Source organism: Strix uralensis, chromosome 4 (genome assembly GCF_047716275.1).
Source record: "Strix uralensis isolate ZFMK-TIS-50842 chromosome 4, bStrUra1, whole genome shotgun sequence".
NCBI classification, from domain to species: Eukaryota; Metazoa; Chordata; class Aves; order Strigiformes; family Strigidae; genus Strix; species Strix uralensis.
Window position 1 is genome coordinate 93,320,220 of NC_133975.1, and position 17,230 is coordinate 93,337,449.

Sequence of the window (17,230 nt, forward strand, 5' to 3'; positions counted from 1 at the left end):
GAGATTCCTCTGAGCGAGACAGTGCTGTTGACTGGTTCTCCTGGCTGGTAATGTGGGGGCCAACTGGGAAAAGGGCTGTCAACAATACAGGGTCATCTGTGACTGTTCTAGCTGTTTGTTGCTGGTAGCTGATAAAGGCCTGACGTCTGAATAACAGGAGCAGCAAGGGAAGCACATGTGTGGCTTAATCCCATTTTTGCAATATGCTCCCTGCCAAGCTGCGCCAAGAGCTCTTTGCCTGCAGAGCAGGAATGGGCCTATATATCCAACCAAACAGGACCAGAGAGACTAACTAAACTCCTAAAAATTACCTCAAACAGTTGTGTGGTTTTTTTTTAATTCTCTGAAAATGTCACCAGTTTGCATTAGACTATCTCAGGGCTTTCTAGAGCTTGGCTGAATTTTGGTGCCTTCTCTCAGTAGCACAAATCTGCTTCGAATTCTGCGGTGTGATATGGTCCTAGGCTATTTTTTCTTTCGTGTGAAGCAAAGTCATCGTTATCCCACAAGTGAATATTGCCTGTCCTAGGGTAAATGCTAAAATGTGGCTGATGTTTGCCATTAAGTGAATATTGTGGCAACCAGCAAAGTCAAACCAGAAATCCCAATAACAGTGAGATGTGATATAGGTCACTAGTTCAGGGACAGCAGTTCAGGTGCATGCCAAGCTGTTCAATTCTTTGCAGTGTGTACATCGACTGTGTGCTTATGAAAACTCGGCAGTTTGTGGTTAGCTTTTCCTGTGAGCAGTGAGAGAGTACTGAACAGGAGGGTCTGAAGTCATGTTCAATGTCACCTGGGCTGCTACTATGTTAAATAATATAATGTAATATGATAATGGAAATATTCTTAAAGATTGCTTCCCAGAACCATTTTGGGATAGATCTCAGCATCTTGGCAACTCTCCAGCTGACAGAAAGCTTGTTTCTCCTAAGCAGTGCCTGTAACCAAATGGCTTAGCTTGCATTGATGGAGGAGACTATTCCCTCCAGGGCTGCATGCTTGCCGTGGTACCTCAGTGGACCGAGTAGCTGGGGTAGGCAGTGTTTTGGGAAGAGGGACCCTAGACAGGTCTTAGGAAGTTTCACTTTTTGCAGACTTACGATGAATCCTTAATGGATGGGAAACTGCCACATTGCTCTCTTCTCCCCACTTCTCTGTGGGTAATCATTTCTCTATCTTTCTGTTCTCCATCCCTTTTCCTTTTCTCTTCTGCCCCAGAATATGAAAGTTTTATTTTCTCACAGTTGAGAGAGAGATTTTGGTTGTCTTTTGCCTTTTAAAGTTCTGTCCGGTAGCTCAGGCAGACTGCTGTTTCTACTTCTGTTAACATTTGAATATCTCACAAACATCATAACTTCCATTCTTTTAAGTTGTGAATCAAGTTGGTTCTGTAGCCTCCTCTCTTACTGCTTTTACAGTGGTGCACTGTTTAGTTGGGTTTCTTCTGGTTATATAAATGCAAAGAATGGAGAAGCAGGCTTGGTTTTGGTGGTGGTTGTTGTGTTTTTTTTAAAGGGATAGAGGGTGCCTGAAGGGAGGCAAGATCTTTGAGAGAGAAGTATTAGATGACAAAGCTTACGTTAATAGCAGGCAAGAAGAAAACTTCTTGGTTTGATCCTGCTCTTGTTGACACTTAATTTACACTGGTGTAATTTTGTGATCTTCAGTGGATTTACCTCTGAGAGTGCGATCAGGATGGGCACCTCTTAAATCACTTAGGTCATGCTCCATAATTCATTTGCGAGCTCCTTTCATCAGCTGCAGGTAAGCCCAGACTTCCTGGAGTTCTCTGACTCCCCGAGACGGACCCGCCTGCACCCCGCCGCGCTCCCGGGCTCCGGCCGCCCGCTCGCCCTCTCCCTGCCGGGCGGCACGGCCGACGGAACGCGGCTCAGGGCTCGTCCCCCCGCGGCCCCTTGTGCCGAAAGCTGGGAAGAGGGGAGCAGAAGTAGCTCTGTGGGAGAGCCGAGCCGGGCCAGAGCCGGGCCGGCCGGTCGGTCCGGCGGTCCGGCCGCCGCGCGTTATGTAAGGGCGCAGGGGCTGCGGGCCGGGATGACTGACAGGGAGAGGGAAATTCCTGGGGGAGGGGGAGCGGGAGCGGCGCTGCCCCGGAGCCGCTGCCAGCGCCTGCGGCTCCCGGAGACCTGGAGGGGAGAGCGGCTCTGGAGCGGGGGAAACGGCCCGGGCAGGGCGCTACGGGGGAGCGAGCGGGGCGGCGCGGGCGGCTTCCCCCGGTGGGGCACGCCGCCTGGGAGACGGGGGGGGCAGCGCCGGCGGTACGCAGGGGCGAGCAGCCAGCCCGGCTTTCCCTCTGCCGGCGCGGCGCGTTAGGGCGGGAGCCGGGCAGCTGCGGGCAAGCGTCCCCCGGCCCACCCTCGCCCCCTGGCTCCCCCCCGGCGCGGTGGCGGCCCCGCCGGCGGGCGCTGCCCCTTTAAGACCTGCTCGCCGCCAGTTCCAGGGAGAGGGAGTGACCTCTGGGCTTTGACAGCTCCCCTAATAACTAGCAGAGCCCCGGCTCCGCCCCCGGCGCCGGATTGGTCGGCGGGCCGGTATGCCGCGCTCTGATTGGCTGGCCGCTTCCCCTGAGCGAACCTTTAGAACTCCGAGACACAATATTCTGTTACATTGTAGCAAAATGGCGACTGTCATTCACAACCCCCTGAAAGCGTAAGTAGGAATCAAAAATGTACATATTCCGCGTGGTTTAAATATGAAAAAAGGCGCCTTTCCGGCGCCGGCTGCCAGCCTGAGCCGGGTGCCGGCAGCCTCCCGGCGGGTCCCTCCTCCCGCCCTCCTTTCTGCCCCAGCGCCTCGCTCGTTTTTTGTGCAACACATCCCCGCGGCTCGCGCCGAAATTAACGAGGAAAAATTGTTCGGCTCGCGCGCCGGTTAATTGGCGCCCGGGAGCGGAGGGGGGGGAGGCGGCGGCGGCGGGCTGCCCGCCGGCCGCTCCCGGAGCGCAGCGCGGGGCCGGCAACGGCGACGTCCCGCGGGGCCCCCGCGGGGGTGCGCGCACTTGACAGCGTCCGGGCGGGCTCGCCCCGCCACCGCGCCGGGCTGCGGCGGGGGAAGGACCGGCCCAGGGGAGCGCGGGGCGGCGGGGTTGGCGGGGAGGGGGGGCTCGGCTCAGTGCGCGGTGCCTCCGCGCTCCGGCCGCAGCTTGGAGTTGCCTCCGCCAGTCTTTGCGGAGTTGGGATGTCTCGGCGAGGGGGAGCGAAGCGGCCCCCTCGCTGCTCGGCCGAGGAGCGGGGGGGCGGTCGGGAAGCGGGGCAGTGGGGGCACCGCCGGCGCACCTCGGCGTTCGTGCGGGAGAGGGGGAGCGGAGAGGAGAGGGAGGGAAGCAGACTCGCGTGAAATGAATGACTCGCGACTGCCGGTCGTTGATTTGGGGCAGGAAGTCCGGAGAGCTGTTTTGCATATGACAGGCTTTCGCTTTTCAAAGTGACAGAGAGAGTTGATTGTGTTTCCATCTTGAGAGCGGGCACAAGCGGGCGAGGGCTGCTCGGAGGGGATCTGCCCCGCGGCTGGCGGGGGGCGCCCGGGGAGGCGGCGGGCGGTGTGCCGGCGGGGGCCGCCGCTGCTGCGGGGCTCTGCGGGGCTCCCGGCTTAAGGCCGGTTTCCGAGGGGGACCGTGGGAGCCGGTTGTCGTCTTCTGGATCGCGTCCTTTATTTTCCTTGTGGTCTGCAGCGCACGCCGTTAATCCCTGAAGGCATTAGGGAGAGTGGGATTTGGCACCGTGTGTGGGGAGAGGAGCTGTCTTAACCTTTTTAAAACGACTTCGCTGCTAACGGGGGCAGCGCTCTTGCCATTAGAGAGGGAAGCAGAGTACCTGGCGGTGACGCTTCGTTTGCACTTTCTGGCTGCGCTGAGTGGGTGTTTTTATACCTTTGAGTTTGCAGAGATGAAATTAGGGCTGCGAGGTTTTTTTCTCTCTCTCTTTTTTTTCTTTTTTTTTCCCCGACTCAAGTCTCTCCGGATGGAGTTGGAAAAACACTTGAAGGTTTTTCCAGGGATTCCTGCCGCTGTCTCTCCGCGATCCGGAGGGGAAGGAAAGCCTCGATCCGGGAAGGGGTGCTGACATGTTTATCGGTTCTCCTGCTCCGTCCTAGCAGAAAACCTTCGCTTTCATTTACCCGTCCCCTCGGTAGCACCTTCTGAAAACCCGCGGGGAGAGGGGAGCGCAGTTGTCGGGGGGTTAACCGAACAAGTCCGAGTATCCTGATGGCGGGGGGGTGCTGTGGGGCTGAACACGCTCCGACAACCGCGCGGAAGGGACGGCGTGCCCCGCGTTGGACGGCGGGCTTAATACTCCCTCAGCCGAGAGCAACTTCTCCCCTCCCAGCCGCCGGGCGTTGCTCAGGCGCGGGCACCGCACCCCACCGCACCGCGCAGCGCACCGGCCGCACCGCGCGGCTCCTCACCTGCGCTGGGAAGAGCTACGGGCGCGTATTGCCGGTGGCGAGGAAGCCCGGGCTCGGTGGCCCCTGGGGCCGGCGGGCAAGAGGCGGGGAGCGAGCGGGGCGCCGCCGTGGGAGCGCGCCGGGCGGCCGCTCGCCCCCCCTCCCTTCCCCCCCGCCCCGTCCCGTCCAGTCCCGCCGGCGGGGGCCGGGACCGCGCCTCCGCGCCTCGCACTTCGGGACACCGTGGGGCTCCCCGAGCAGTCGCGGCGGATCGCCGGAGAGGGCGGATCCTGCCCGAGGGCCGCTTGCGCCGAAAGGAATCGGGGGCCCGATCCCGCTGCTGCGAAAGTCGGGGCGGGCAGGATTAGGCCGTTTATAATTAGCTCCCTTCTCCTCCCCTCGCCCCTGGGGGGTGTGAGAGGAGGAAACAATAGACATCAAGTGCTGGGTTCGCTTTTCTCTGCGTGCCTTTTAAAGTACTAATGCTATGTGGAGGAAACAGAATTGGTGCTGGCTGCCTGACACCATCTGCATTTTTTATTAACAACTTGTTTAATAAAACATTTTATAATTTTCACTTATTCTTTAAAGTTGCTGATCGGGAAACAATACACATGTAAATAAATTATGTATGGGATAAATTAGGACAAAAGCAGCAGGACACATAATAGGGGAAGGGATGCAGTGCACAGTATTTTGTCCTCATGTGTCCTTCCTGACAATGAAAGGGAGCTGAATGACATTTGCATTTCCTCTGTCTGCGTTTTGATTGTATCTCAAAACCCACAAACGCCCCCTACAGAAACTGGCCACACAAAGGTTTTGCTCTGAGATGGGGGACAATGTAGAGACTGAGAAATCCTAGCTCAGGTATCAAGCAGCTCCCTGTGTGTGCTTGTGCATTTAAGTGTGTCCAATATTCAGTTTTATCTCTGGCACTTGGACACATATGTGGCCTTGTTCATGCTAGACTAGTCTCTCGGGATAATGTATTCCAGTGTACCTGAGCATCTGTGGGAATACATTACATAGAGCAGCTCAGTGTGTGGAGTCCCTTATTAATGACTGGCACCTCCTTACACTCAGCTTGCCTCTTTCTCCGTCTAGCACTCTCTTCTCACTTTTTGGTTCTCGTTTGGTGCTTTCACCCCTTTGCTCCTCTCCCCTTCACTTCCTCTGGTGATCCAATCAGCCTAACATGACTGCCTGTTATTTCTGCCATTCTTACCTTGTTGTTTGCCAACATGGTGCTACGGGCAAAAATATCAGAGATCTAAGTTTAACAGATCTGCAAAGGAAAGGCGGCAGGTGTCTGGATAAACACATTCTTCTTCATCTGTAAAAAAGGCAGTATTCAGATAGTGTTGATGGGTCAGCAGTGGATTCGTTGGGTTGTTTTTTTCCACTAGTCTGTGTACCTATTTCCATACTTTTTCTTTCCATCTTCTTCTCCTTTAGATATCTTAATATGAGACATTTGAGCAGTGCAGTAGAAGAAACAAGTGCAGTTAAAAAGTATTCTGAATTACTTCAAATGTCAGTCAGAAATCTCAACGGACTTTGTAAACATTAATTAATTAAACCTCTCAACACCCCTGTGAAGAAAGGATTATTGCCTTTGTTTTATGGATGGCTAAACTAGGACAAAGTGGTTCAGGAACTTTCAAATTTGAAGATCAAGTCTAGAATGCAGCCGTTCAACTTCCAGTCTTAGCATCTAGTCCCATTTCCTCCACCTCTGCCTTATTAGCAATGTGCATATGGTACTGTAATGCATTTAATGTAATTAAGACCTTGTAATTTACAAAGTCTTATCTAGAAGCAGAGCTGGGTTCCCCCCGCCCCTTCTCCATCTTTACTCCCACAGCTGACTTTTATTTCAGGTTGTCAATTAAACATACTCACTGGAACATATGTTAGGCTATTTGCCTTCTCTGCATGTGAGATTCCCTCATGCTGTATAGCTCTCTGTCTGGATGCTCACCAGAGGAGCCGTTGCCTTCCAGTAGTTTGGCCCTGGAGTAGCAGTGCTGGTGCTCTCCCTTTCTTTTGCTCAAGACAGCCTCTGAGACAAAAGAGGCTAACTCGGGCTCAATTGCTAGGCTAGGTCGCTTGCACGCTGACTGTATTGTTGGATAACTTTGATGTGCTTGGGGACACTTATTCCCTGCCAGGTGTTTGGGGACCAGATCATCACAGACTTGTGTGCACAGTGCTAGAGCTGACCTTATAAACCCTTCCAGGCCTGCTCTGTCTCTGTGTTTCTGCTGCAAGCACACAGCAGTGGTCGGTTTTCCAATTGCTGTACCTTCTCAAATGAAATTGCCTTGACAGCCAGCTCCGACCCCTGGGCTGCCAAATGGCCATCCTTGTGATGATGAATTCTGTGGCATGAGACACCTGTGAAGAAATGGTCTGTGCTCACATCCCTGTTTCATGTCAGCAACAGACCAGTGTGGATCTTGAGGTCTTGTATGGCAAGAGTATTTCATTAGTGATAACCCTGGCTTGAATTCGAGCTGGGGACTCTTAACTGGAAGGTCCCATATCCCATTACACGTCCCTGAAACAGCCCCATGTCCTGATTAAGTGCTGATGATGACTGAGGGTTTGTTGTTTGTTTTTTGGTTTTTTTTTTTTATGATGTTGTTGCATAAGCATCTGGTTGCTGATTTCTAATGTTAAAGTGAAAGTATAATGTGCAGTGCTGCTTTGAGCAGGTGGAAGCAATAAAATAGATGGACAGTTAGGTTGCCAGTTCAGTGTTTACAAGTGATGTGGAGGTGATTTTAATGTAGCTTTGCAGAAGGGAATTTTCTTCTGCTTGACAGAACAGGGTTGTTGGGCACATTAAATCGCATACCAAAATCTCTACAGCATTTCCAATGTGGCTCTGATGTCACTTAAAAACATAAATGAGCCCTAGTGTGACACATTTCAAACCAAAACTCTTATCCACATGGAAACTGTATTTTCTCTATCTCAGCACCAGCTTTCATAGAAAATGAGGGATGAATGTTACTGTATTTATGCAGGGAAACATAAGCATAAAACCAAAGTCATTGGGGGTGAGGGGCAGAGAAGACAAGAAGACCTGAGGATACACTGGTTTGAATATGAGCGAGCCTGATAAATGGTATCTTACTAGTTACAGTGTTATTTCTGGTTCCATGAGTTGCTTGTGCATGATTAGTTGTTGCAGTGCTTTTGTAATTTTGTTTTGTTGGTGTTCCAGCCTTTCACAGTCTGTCTAGTTGTGTGGACGGATGGACGTTGTATCACAAATTTGTTGCTGAAGAAAAAGTTTTTAAAACGTGTGTGGTGTGTGAAAGCAATATTGAACTATCTGGTTTGCTCTACAGAGGCCCAAAGGTATGATATTTTGGAGGGTGTAATAATTTCAAGGTAAGCACATGCCCAGTGGGCATAAAAAGACCGTTAGGTAGGATTCACAGTGTCAAGTGGGAATAGTTTACCCAGACCATGCCAACGTCTGGCACACAAAGCAAAATGGAGCTGTGCCTTTAGTCTGAGTCATGGCGAAGGTAATGTGGCTCATCCTTTCTGTAGCCTGATGAAAATTGATTTCTTCCTCTGCCTTCCTAAAACTGGAAGTGTGGTATTTGGAGGTTGCTCTCAAGAGCAGACTTTGTCCATCTTGTATATCTGTCTTCTGCAATTTATGACAGTTGGCTGTACCTCTGCTTTCCCGAAATGAGGCATTCCAATGCCCCCACTGGCCACAAATAAACCATCTTTTAGGATTATCTTTTGCCGAGTCTGGTGTTTTCTCACTCTGGTTTGTCTTTTATGTCAGAGCTGAATTTCTTTGCTTGGTAGATCAATTTTACAATCTTGGTATTTATTCTGGGCTCATCACTGTGTTGTCTGTATGTGATGTTGCCTTGAGCAAGAACCATCCCTGTATTGTTTATCCCTGAGGACTTGTAGGAGTGGAATGAATCTGTTTTGGGAGTTGATGTTTTTCTCCCTTGGACAGACCGACCTCTGATCTGAGGAGTCCCTGTCTGGGGTGACATACTCCCACGTGCAGAGAAGAAGCACCAAGGCAACATTGCTTAAGGCCTGTTCCGAGGGCTTCATTAGGACTGTACTGCTTTGCCTGGCAGCTTTGCCCGGGATGAAGAGACTTAGTGCAGGTCCTGGTTTTAGCACTGGTTTGTTTCTTATAAGGAAAGTCATCTCATCAACACAATCTAAAAGAAAACATACTTTTAAAATCTTGGGTGTTTTTTAAACAAAACTTTTCAGATGGAAGTGCTTATTTCTTGTCTTTAAAATATTCTCTACAATTTGTGGAACAAACCCAAACACACTGGACCAGTGCGTGAGAAGCAGAAAGCAGTTTGCCTTTCTTCTTTCTTATTTCAAAAGAAAGAACAGGACTGCCCAGTGTATTTTTGCTGTCTAAACTGAGTGACACATAACACAAATATGATAAGTGAGTGCTTGAATACTGAATGTTTAAAATTCTTATTTATCTTTAATAGCCTAAATTATTACACTTTTTAAATTGTTATATATGGTTTATTTCCCAGTAGAGCATATTTTAACCACAGATTCCCAGCAGATGTCTCAGAGAAGAATAAAGCAGTGTCTTAACGGCTGCTGGCAAATATTCTTTTCACACCCCATCCCCTTCAGTATGGGAATAGCAGGAGTATGTCAGCATGTGTCTCGGTTTTCAGGTTACCTGCCTGAGCCGGGTGCGGTCAGAGAGTTGCAACTCCAGCCGCATGAAAGGTTTTGTTGGTACCCCAGCACTGTCTGAGGGGAGGCTGCACAGGGAGTCAGTGGAGCAGCAAGAACAGGGCAGGGATGGGTACTGATGAGTGTGCACTAGGTGGCTGTGATCAGCAGCGTGTGCTTGCCAAATCCTGAGTCATTAATTTTGCATTCTGCTGAGCTGTAGCTGGGAGAAAGTCCCCTGCTCAGGTGTTGGTGGGGACACTGACTACATCAGTGCTATTCTTCTGGTGAGAAAGACTGGAAGTGATATTTAATATTGCAGTCCCTTGGTGACAGAACTGATCCAGCCTAACTGAGGATCATCTCTCCATTCATACCACATCATGAGTTGTATCAGTCTTTTGACATCTGATAATGCTGTCCTTGCTTTCTGATAATTTTTATAAATTAATATAAAATGCCAGCTGTAATATGCATGAAATATATGTATGAAATCTTAGTATGCAAAAGAAAGGAACCAACCCCACATAACTTACAGTTTCTCTGCCTTGTTTCTTCTCAGATTCCCTTGTGATACAAGATACAAGGCCTTGGTGTTAAGACGTTGTGCTAAATTCTCTACAAACACATGGCCTAATGCCTCCTGCCTTTTATGTCTCAAAAATTTGAATAGGATGGATGGTGCATAGAAAATCAGGTGCAGTGCAGTGAAATAAGGCCATGCCCCGAGTTGGTTAATTCCAGTCTGCCCTCCTGCATCAGCTGGCAGGGCTGATTTGATCTGATCAGATGCAGGCATGCTACTTCTGCCAAAACGCAAAGTACAGTGCTTATGCTGCTTTTATGCTTTGAGTTGGCTTCATGCTAGCCACAGGAAGATAGATGATGCCTGTTGGAACAAAATTTCCTCTTGAAAATGTTTTGGGTGCTTTTCATGTTTTGGAAGACTAAGTGAACACCAGTTCAGTGCTTTGTGTCATGTGGCTCTGAAATTTTTGGTCTGGTTCTAGGAACTTTGCAGTTTCTAGTGGATCCACAGCCTAATGTGATTAGTCACAGAGTTGGGAGAAACATTGCAATGGCTGGAGTTATAGCCCAGATAGTTCACTATCCAGTGAACAGTGCTATAGGGAAAGTTACAATGAAGACACAAAGTTAGTATTATTTCTTCAAGGGAAAAGTAATGTCCATATTTCAATTTTCTTCAAGAACAGTTCTGAAGAAAGTAATCCATAGATTGGTGACTGTTCAAGTATTTTGGTCTCAATATTGCTTCCTGAGAGACTGCGTTTAGTTAATGATGGGGACAAATATATTCTGTGTTTATGATTACTTTAAAACCTACGCAATCTGAATAAAGAATAATAGGTACAGTGGATCAGAAAGCTGTTTTACTGCTAAACTCCTTTGGTCTTGACCATGAATAAAGACTGCATCGTATTTGAGGCTGCTATCCAACTGAGTGTTCAGATAAATCACCAGTGCCCAATATCGGAAATTATAACATGAACCCACTTGTATTTACAAACTCACCCTGATTGCTTTTGTGCTTTTTTTTTTTTTTTAAAATTACTAAAGGGTGTTTTGATGACTGTAGGTTTTTGTGTTTTCTATGGATTCTTTATCCTTGAAGTTTTCAGTTCATTAGCATATACCTGTTGATGTGAAATATGGAATAAATCAGGAGCACAATTTTAATTCAGAGATCAGCACCTTCTGTGGTTGGGGTAGTGCAGGTTGAGAGGTAGGTGAGATGTGATGGGTGAGAGTTGGTGATGGGAAGACTCCACAGTGAGCTCTTTCTCCACAGGTGTGGGAAAACCCTCTCAACTGCAGCACTGAGACACTTCTACTGCTTCATCATATCTGACTGGCCCTTTAATTTTTAGGAGGTGCTTCTCCAAAAAAGATGTGCGCCTCTGTTAATTTTGGTGATGTTAGTCCTCAGTGATCAAATGGCACGTGGATGAAAGCAATGTTAATACCTTCCCAAGTAGAGTGGGGCCCCAGAGATTTCACACTTCTCTCTCTTCTGGGCTGATACAAATGAATGGGAACTTGGTCAAGTTAGCTGGTGTTATGTTGATGGCAAACAGGCATTGCTGAAGTCGAAATCTAACCAAAAAATGTTGATGAGGGCAATATGTGGAAAACCCTTCTCAATTTCCTGTCACCAGATTTGATTAGTTTTTGTCAATAGTCTCAGCTAAATGTTTTATCTTCTCCTAGCTTTTCTCTCCCCCGCCTCCCAACCTCTTTCCCCCATTGACCTCTACAAGTGCAGTCCTAGCTGTTGATTTATCAGGGCAGGCTAGCTCAGCGCTGTGTGGAGATTGCTTTTAATTAACTCTCTTCGTTTTTTCCAACCTTCAGGGAGCAGCAACCCTTTAATGATTTAAATATTTTATCTGGATTTATATCCACCTTATGTGTTGTTTGTTGCTCTGCTTCCTCACATGTTCTTCCTGAGTCATTTCCCAGAATGAAATGTTTGTTTCAGGCCCCTCATACAGGATGAGGAGGAGAGTTTTTAATGGCTTCTGGACTGGGAGGATGGACTCTCTATGATCTACTCTAGTGTTTTGGAGAAGGATGGGGAGTATGAGGTGATGCATGGATGGGGAGTATGAGGTGATGCATTCTGGTGCTGTCTTTGAGCAAGACTCGCTTCAGTGTTCTGCCTCCGTGCACAGCAAGAGACAGCTTTGTTTCATGGTTGCAGCGTGGCAGATCAGAGCCTACTGAATTAAATCTGACCCCTGACTTTTTGTATGGCATAGATAAGTCATGAGCTTATTTTAACAGTCAGGTATGACTCTCATGCTAGTCAGGCCGAGTAGAGGAGGCACTAATGCTCTCAGGCACCTGTTGCTAAAATGTAGTTAACTTCCTGTGCATGAATACAGGTCTAAAGGAGAGTCTCTCTTTACCTGCAAAAGACTACCTTTGCCTCCTGTGAGTAGCTCTGTCAAGTGAGATATCTTCAGACTCAGCAGAAAGCAGCTATATGAAATTTCTCGCACCTGGAATTTTCTCTTTATGTATCCTACAATGAGGATTTCAGGAGGTTTCAGCATGAGAGAATTAGGAAAAATATGTTATTTGTAATGTAAAGTATGTGGCACTTTCATACCAGAGCAGGAAAATGCTTTATAATCATGTTTAAAGTAAGCATCACAGTCCCTTCTGTGGGATTTTCTCCGTTCTTCTGATGGGAGGAATGGCATGCACTGACTGACTTGGTGATGGTCTCACTAGTCACATTGTCAACCACTGACAGAATTGGATGTTTAGAAACCACATTGCTTTGCTTTTGGTGTTGAGTGCTAGATGGTACATGAGTGATGTGTTGAAAGTGAATGGGAATCCTTCCTTGGTAGCACTTCCATGGCCAAGCTGAAATTAGGGACATGGAAGAAGAGTGGGAAGGTGAGTTAAGACTGTCTGACTGGTTCTGGTGGAAGAAGTCCACTGATAAATATCACTAAACCATCCTTAATGACAGTGGTTTATGCCTGGAGCTGATAAAGGCACCATTGGGGTACAAAGATTTTACCATGGAAATCAAGTGGCAGGTAGTTTTGCATTTCAAAATATACATGCTGCACACCAGACGCAGTCTGTTCAGTACAATTCATGCACAATTCAACGTCATTGATGTGAGAACAGTTTGACTCAATTTATTTTACAAGGCTACTCATAAGTATGTGTAAGTGTATTTAAAGCCCCCTGGTTAAAATGGCAGCAGAAATGACGAAGTCCCAGATCTAGTCCTCCCTTACTGAGAAAAGTGACTCTGAGACACTGGCTAAAAGGAATACAGTCATGGGTGCTACTTATCAAAATATTGACGACGCATCACTGCATAAGTTCATTTATGTCATCTGGTCTGTGGTTTGTGTTTGTGTCTTTTCTATCTTCCTCTGCAGCCCGCTTTACTTTAAAAAAAATAATTGTTTGGGTGTATTTTTTTCCATGTTGTTGCTGGGATTCCACAGGAACTAACTTCTGGAATTCTCATCTGACCAGACTGCAAATGTATCTGGTTCAGGTATTCATTCTGCTGAGTAGATCTGAAAGTAAATTCCCTCCTCCTCTATTATTAACTTTCTAGTTTTGTTTCCACAACTAACTTATCCACAAAGTCCTGGGGTTAGGAGAGGCTGTCTCTCCCGACACGTCTTCCGAATTCCTCACTGCTAAACACACACCATGCAAAGTCGAAACCTGGCTGGCCCTCAAAGGGCAGTCTATTTCCCAGGCTGCTGTTTCCAGTTACCTTCTGCCCCATGCACCCCTTGGAGGGGAAGAGGAGGAACAGATGAGGGGTGAGCACTCTGCCTTTGAGAAAGGCTCTGACCTGAAAATGGATTGCAATTCCAGCCGAATGGTTCCTTCCCTTGGTAACAGAATTGCACGCCTGGGCTCTGAGCTCTTTGCATTAATTCCATCTCTGCTAAACTTTCCCAGTCAATTAACCATGTCCATCTCCTGCTCTAGCAGCCACATGTGCCTTTTCTGCCGCAGCAGGGTTTTGGAACAGTAACTCTCTGCAGCCTTTGCTGCAGCAGTTTTCCTCCAGCAGTTTTCCTCCAGCAGCTTCCCTCAAGCATGGTTATCAATCAGGACCTGTCAGGTTTTTCCCTCCGACACATCTATTTTCAGGGCTGTAGGACTTTGACCTTTTGCTTTTGTCTTTATAAGTACTTTTTTTTCCAATAGGGGCCAGCTCAAATGCTGAGTGTTCGGTCTTTACACTGATGCAAATGCTGCATGAAAATTTCAGTCTTCAGTGTAAGGAGATTCTGCTAAACCTGGATATTTCTTTTGGTTTTTGTCATTTTGCTTCCCTCGGGTTTTAATTTTGCTTGTCAAAAAGGCCTTATTAAGCTGGCCAGTAGTTCTTGTGTGGTGTTCCAGGCAGCACCCGCAGTGCAGAGGTCTCCTCTGAGTAGCTGGCTAACAGGACTGGATGAAGGAGTTGTGAGTTCTTGGAGGCTGAAGTGTCTGGGAGATGCTTACCCATGGGGTTTGATACAGACTACCTTTGAAGGGAATTCTGCACACAACTCTGGAAGAATGGTTTGGATACTGGCACTAGTGGTCTCTTGGCAAAGTACTTAAGGGGCCGTGACAGTGGCTTGAGCATGATTTTCTTGCATGTCGTACTACCATCAAAGGCCAGGTTGGACTAGAGTGCCTATTAAAGCAAGAGGCTATGTTTAATATCTTGTCTTGAACATGTGGTTGAGCCTGGTCCTGCTTCTAGTGGGTAGGTACCTATATCACAAAGGCTGTCATCCCAGTTGGCACTAATTGATTCCTGTGTGGGTACTTTCAGATGAGAAAAGAAAGACCAAATTGGCCACAGAGGCTCAATTAATAGAAGTGTAGGTTTAAAAAAGGGTTCCTGGGTCTTATGTCCAGTCCCCTGGTACCATGTCAGATAATCCCTTTCATAAACTGAAAAGTCCTTGTCTTAAATCCCCACTTGGACTGTTTGTTCCCATTACTCCTCTTGGGAGGGTTCCAGAACCCACTGCTCTGATGGCTGGAAATAGCATTTTAATCCCTAGCCTAGCCCTACTTGTGACCAGTTTATATCCATTTGTTCTGGTGCCAGCATGGAGTGGTTAGTTTAAATACTATTGCTCCCTCCATGTCTTCCTCTCCACTATCATGCATTTGTATGAGACTATTATAAGCCCTCTCAGTCTTTGTTTTGATATACTAAACTGCCTGTGCTATCTTTTCCTTTCCTTGATCGCTGGAGTATTTATTGTCTTTGCCTTCTCTACCTCAGCTTGGATTACTCACATTCAACTTTCTTGAGTGTGAGTAGACAGAATTGTACTCTGTTCCAGGTGAAGTTGTGCCCTCTACAATAACTTTATTTTTCACCTCTTCTGGGAGCACCTTGCTTTTGCATTTGTTTGTGGTTGTATTGTGCTGGTGGTTCATAGTCATCCTGTGGTAGACTAATACTGTTATGTTTCTTCTCCTGTCCTTTCAGCTGTTGTTGTTGTTGAGATGACGATCTCCAGGGTATTAAGTGAAATTTATACTGAATTTACTCCATCTAATTCTTCTTGCCTGATATTCTTAATTTTCTTGATACTGAATAAGATCAGTCTGCAGACCAATCCTTTCTAGAACTCCAGAAGTAACCTCCTCTCAGCCAGTTACTGTCTCTATTAGGACTTCCCCTGTGTCCAGCCCTCTTTCAGTGGTTTTTCAGTCATATCACAATTCCTGTACTAATCCTCATCTTCTCCATTTTCAGTAATTTCTCATATAGTACTGTATGAAATGTTTTCTGAAAGTCCTAAGCTAAGAAGAAGATGTCTAGAATATCAGTATCTAATGAAAGCAAGATGTCAGGTTACGCTGGCACAAGGTATGGATCTTGCATCTTAGTTGTTTCCTTGTTCAAGAATGTCCTTGATGATTTTACACTTTAAAAAACTGCATGTGAGTAAACTCTGGCTCAACCTTACTGCAATAATTTGCAAGGTTTATGTTATAAAACAATTAACAAAGAGTACTTTATTTTGCTTGCTATACGTCAGTAATGTAGTAGTAACTGTGCTTTGCAGTATCTGCTTAAAGAACGTGCTAGTAGATGTATGGCTTCATGTCGCAGTTCTTGGGCAGAGATTATTCAGAATTTATGCCTTGACTGCACGAATGTCTTTGTGGCTTCCACCTCAGTCATCCCACTGAAGCACAACATTCCTTTAGTTCTTGGCCTGTACCTACATTATATTTAATCTATGTACCATTCTAACTGTAAAACAGCTGAACTGTCTTTGATCACTTTTATTTTGATGTCTGAAGAATATTACTATTTTTTAATAGCTTTTTCAAGTTCTAACTCTTGACTTTGGCAATTCTCCCTATACCTCCTGACCTTTAAGATCCAATTTTTTCTTCTGTTACTACTGTTTTCTGTTCCTGAAGGGTATCTGTTTAATTCTGATGTCCTTTTCCAAGGTAATTGTTCAGCCAATAACTTCCCCAGTCTTTCCATACAAGTTTCAAACAATTCTTGCATTTTTCTCTTAAAGAAATTCCCCAAGTTTTGCTGTATTCCACTCCTCCCATGCTTAAAGAGCAAGTCTGAAGCAGTCAGGAACAGGTTTGAAGCACTTTGTGATGGTGATGGGTATTGTACAATTTTGGACCTATTCTTGTACTGCAGAAGACGTATGCCATGTTGATCCAGGGCAAGCAGGACAATTCTGCTTAATAGTAAGTTGTTTTACTTAATTAGATCATGCCTAAATGTGGCTTTTAAAAGTTCATCAGTGTAAAACAATGTTGTGTCTTTCACCAGAATTGCAACTATTAAGTAAAAATCCAAATGAGCGACATACAGTTGATTTTTTTCTTAAATGACCTTGTTCCATTTTTCTCTGATGGTATTGGTCTTATTCAGAGAAAACTGTGTGTTTAATATATAATACACGTACATTTGTGTGCATGTATAATATAGGAAAGAAAGAATGTATTTATAGATGGTGTTTAGGAAAACAAGGTATTGTTTGTTAATCAATGTCTTGGCACTTTAAACATTTCCATATACTTCTTACTGATTTATATTAGTATATGATTCAACTCTTTCCTACTGGTCATTTCAAAAACTCATGTAAATAGGAAAAAATGATACATATATACTTGGTTTTTTTTCCTTACTAGAGGGCTCTGGGAACTTTTAAAATATTACAGCACTCTTTGGATCAATGCATATCCCAGCATTCCCTTGCATAAATGACCTAAAATCGTGTGATCAAACCTCTTCTCCCCTCCCCATCCCTAGAGAGATATTTGTAATTAGATAAAATGAGGACAGAATATGCATAAGTATCTGTTATGCTGGGATTCCTGCCCAGAAAGGAAACTAATGGCCTGAGCTGGCCATAATCTTTTGCACCCTGTGTACTATTGACAAGGCTACGGCTTGAGATGTTGGGAGTTCAGGAGTAGATTTTTGCTGCTGTCTTATGGTAACCTTTCTAAATTGACTGTTTTCCAAAACAAGTGGAATTACACAGCCTATATTTTACTCGTCATTCATTGTCGGGGATGTTTTGCTTGTAAGAGAGGGCCTGATTCT

At 46.4% G+C, this 17,230-nt stretch overlaps 1 protein-coding gene across 9 annotated transcripts in view; it reads left to right on the forward strand.

Moving 5' to 3' along the window:
* Window positions 1-2,595: 2,595 nt before the first annotated feature.
* The window catches only part of DPF3 (double PHD fingers 3), a 180,244-nt gene continuing 165,609 nt past the window's right edge, over window positions 2,596-17,230 (forward strand). For 7 of the 9 annotated variants that reach the window (XR_012628870.1, XR_012628871.1, XR_012628872.1 and 4 more), the window contains exon 1: window positions 2,620-2,670. Coding sequence is in view for 5 of the 9 variants with exons in the window: in XM_074867957.1 (XP_074724058.1) it covers window positions 2,639-2,670 (32 nt within the window). In the remaining 4 variants the exon portion in view is untranslated. Of the gene's footprint in view, window positions 2,671-17,230 lie in introns of all 9 variants that reach the window. The other 2 variants (XR_012628869.1, XM_074867955.1) reach the window with 1 other exon arrangement.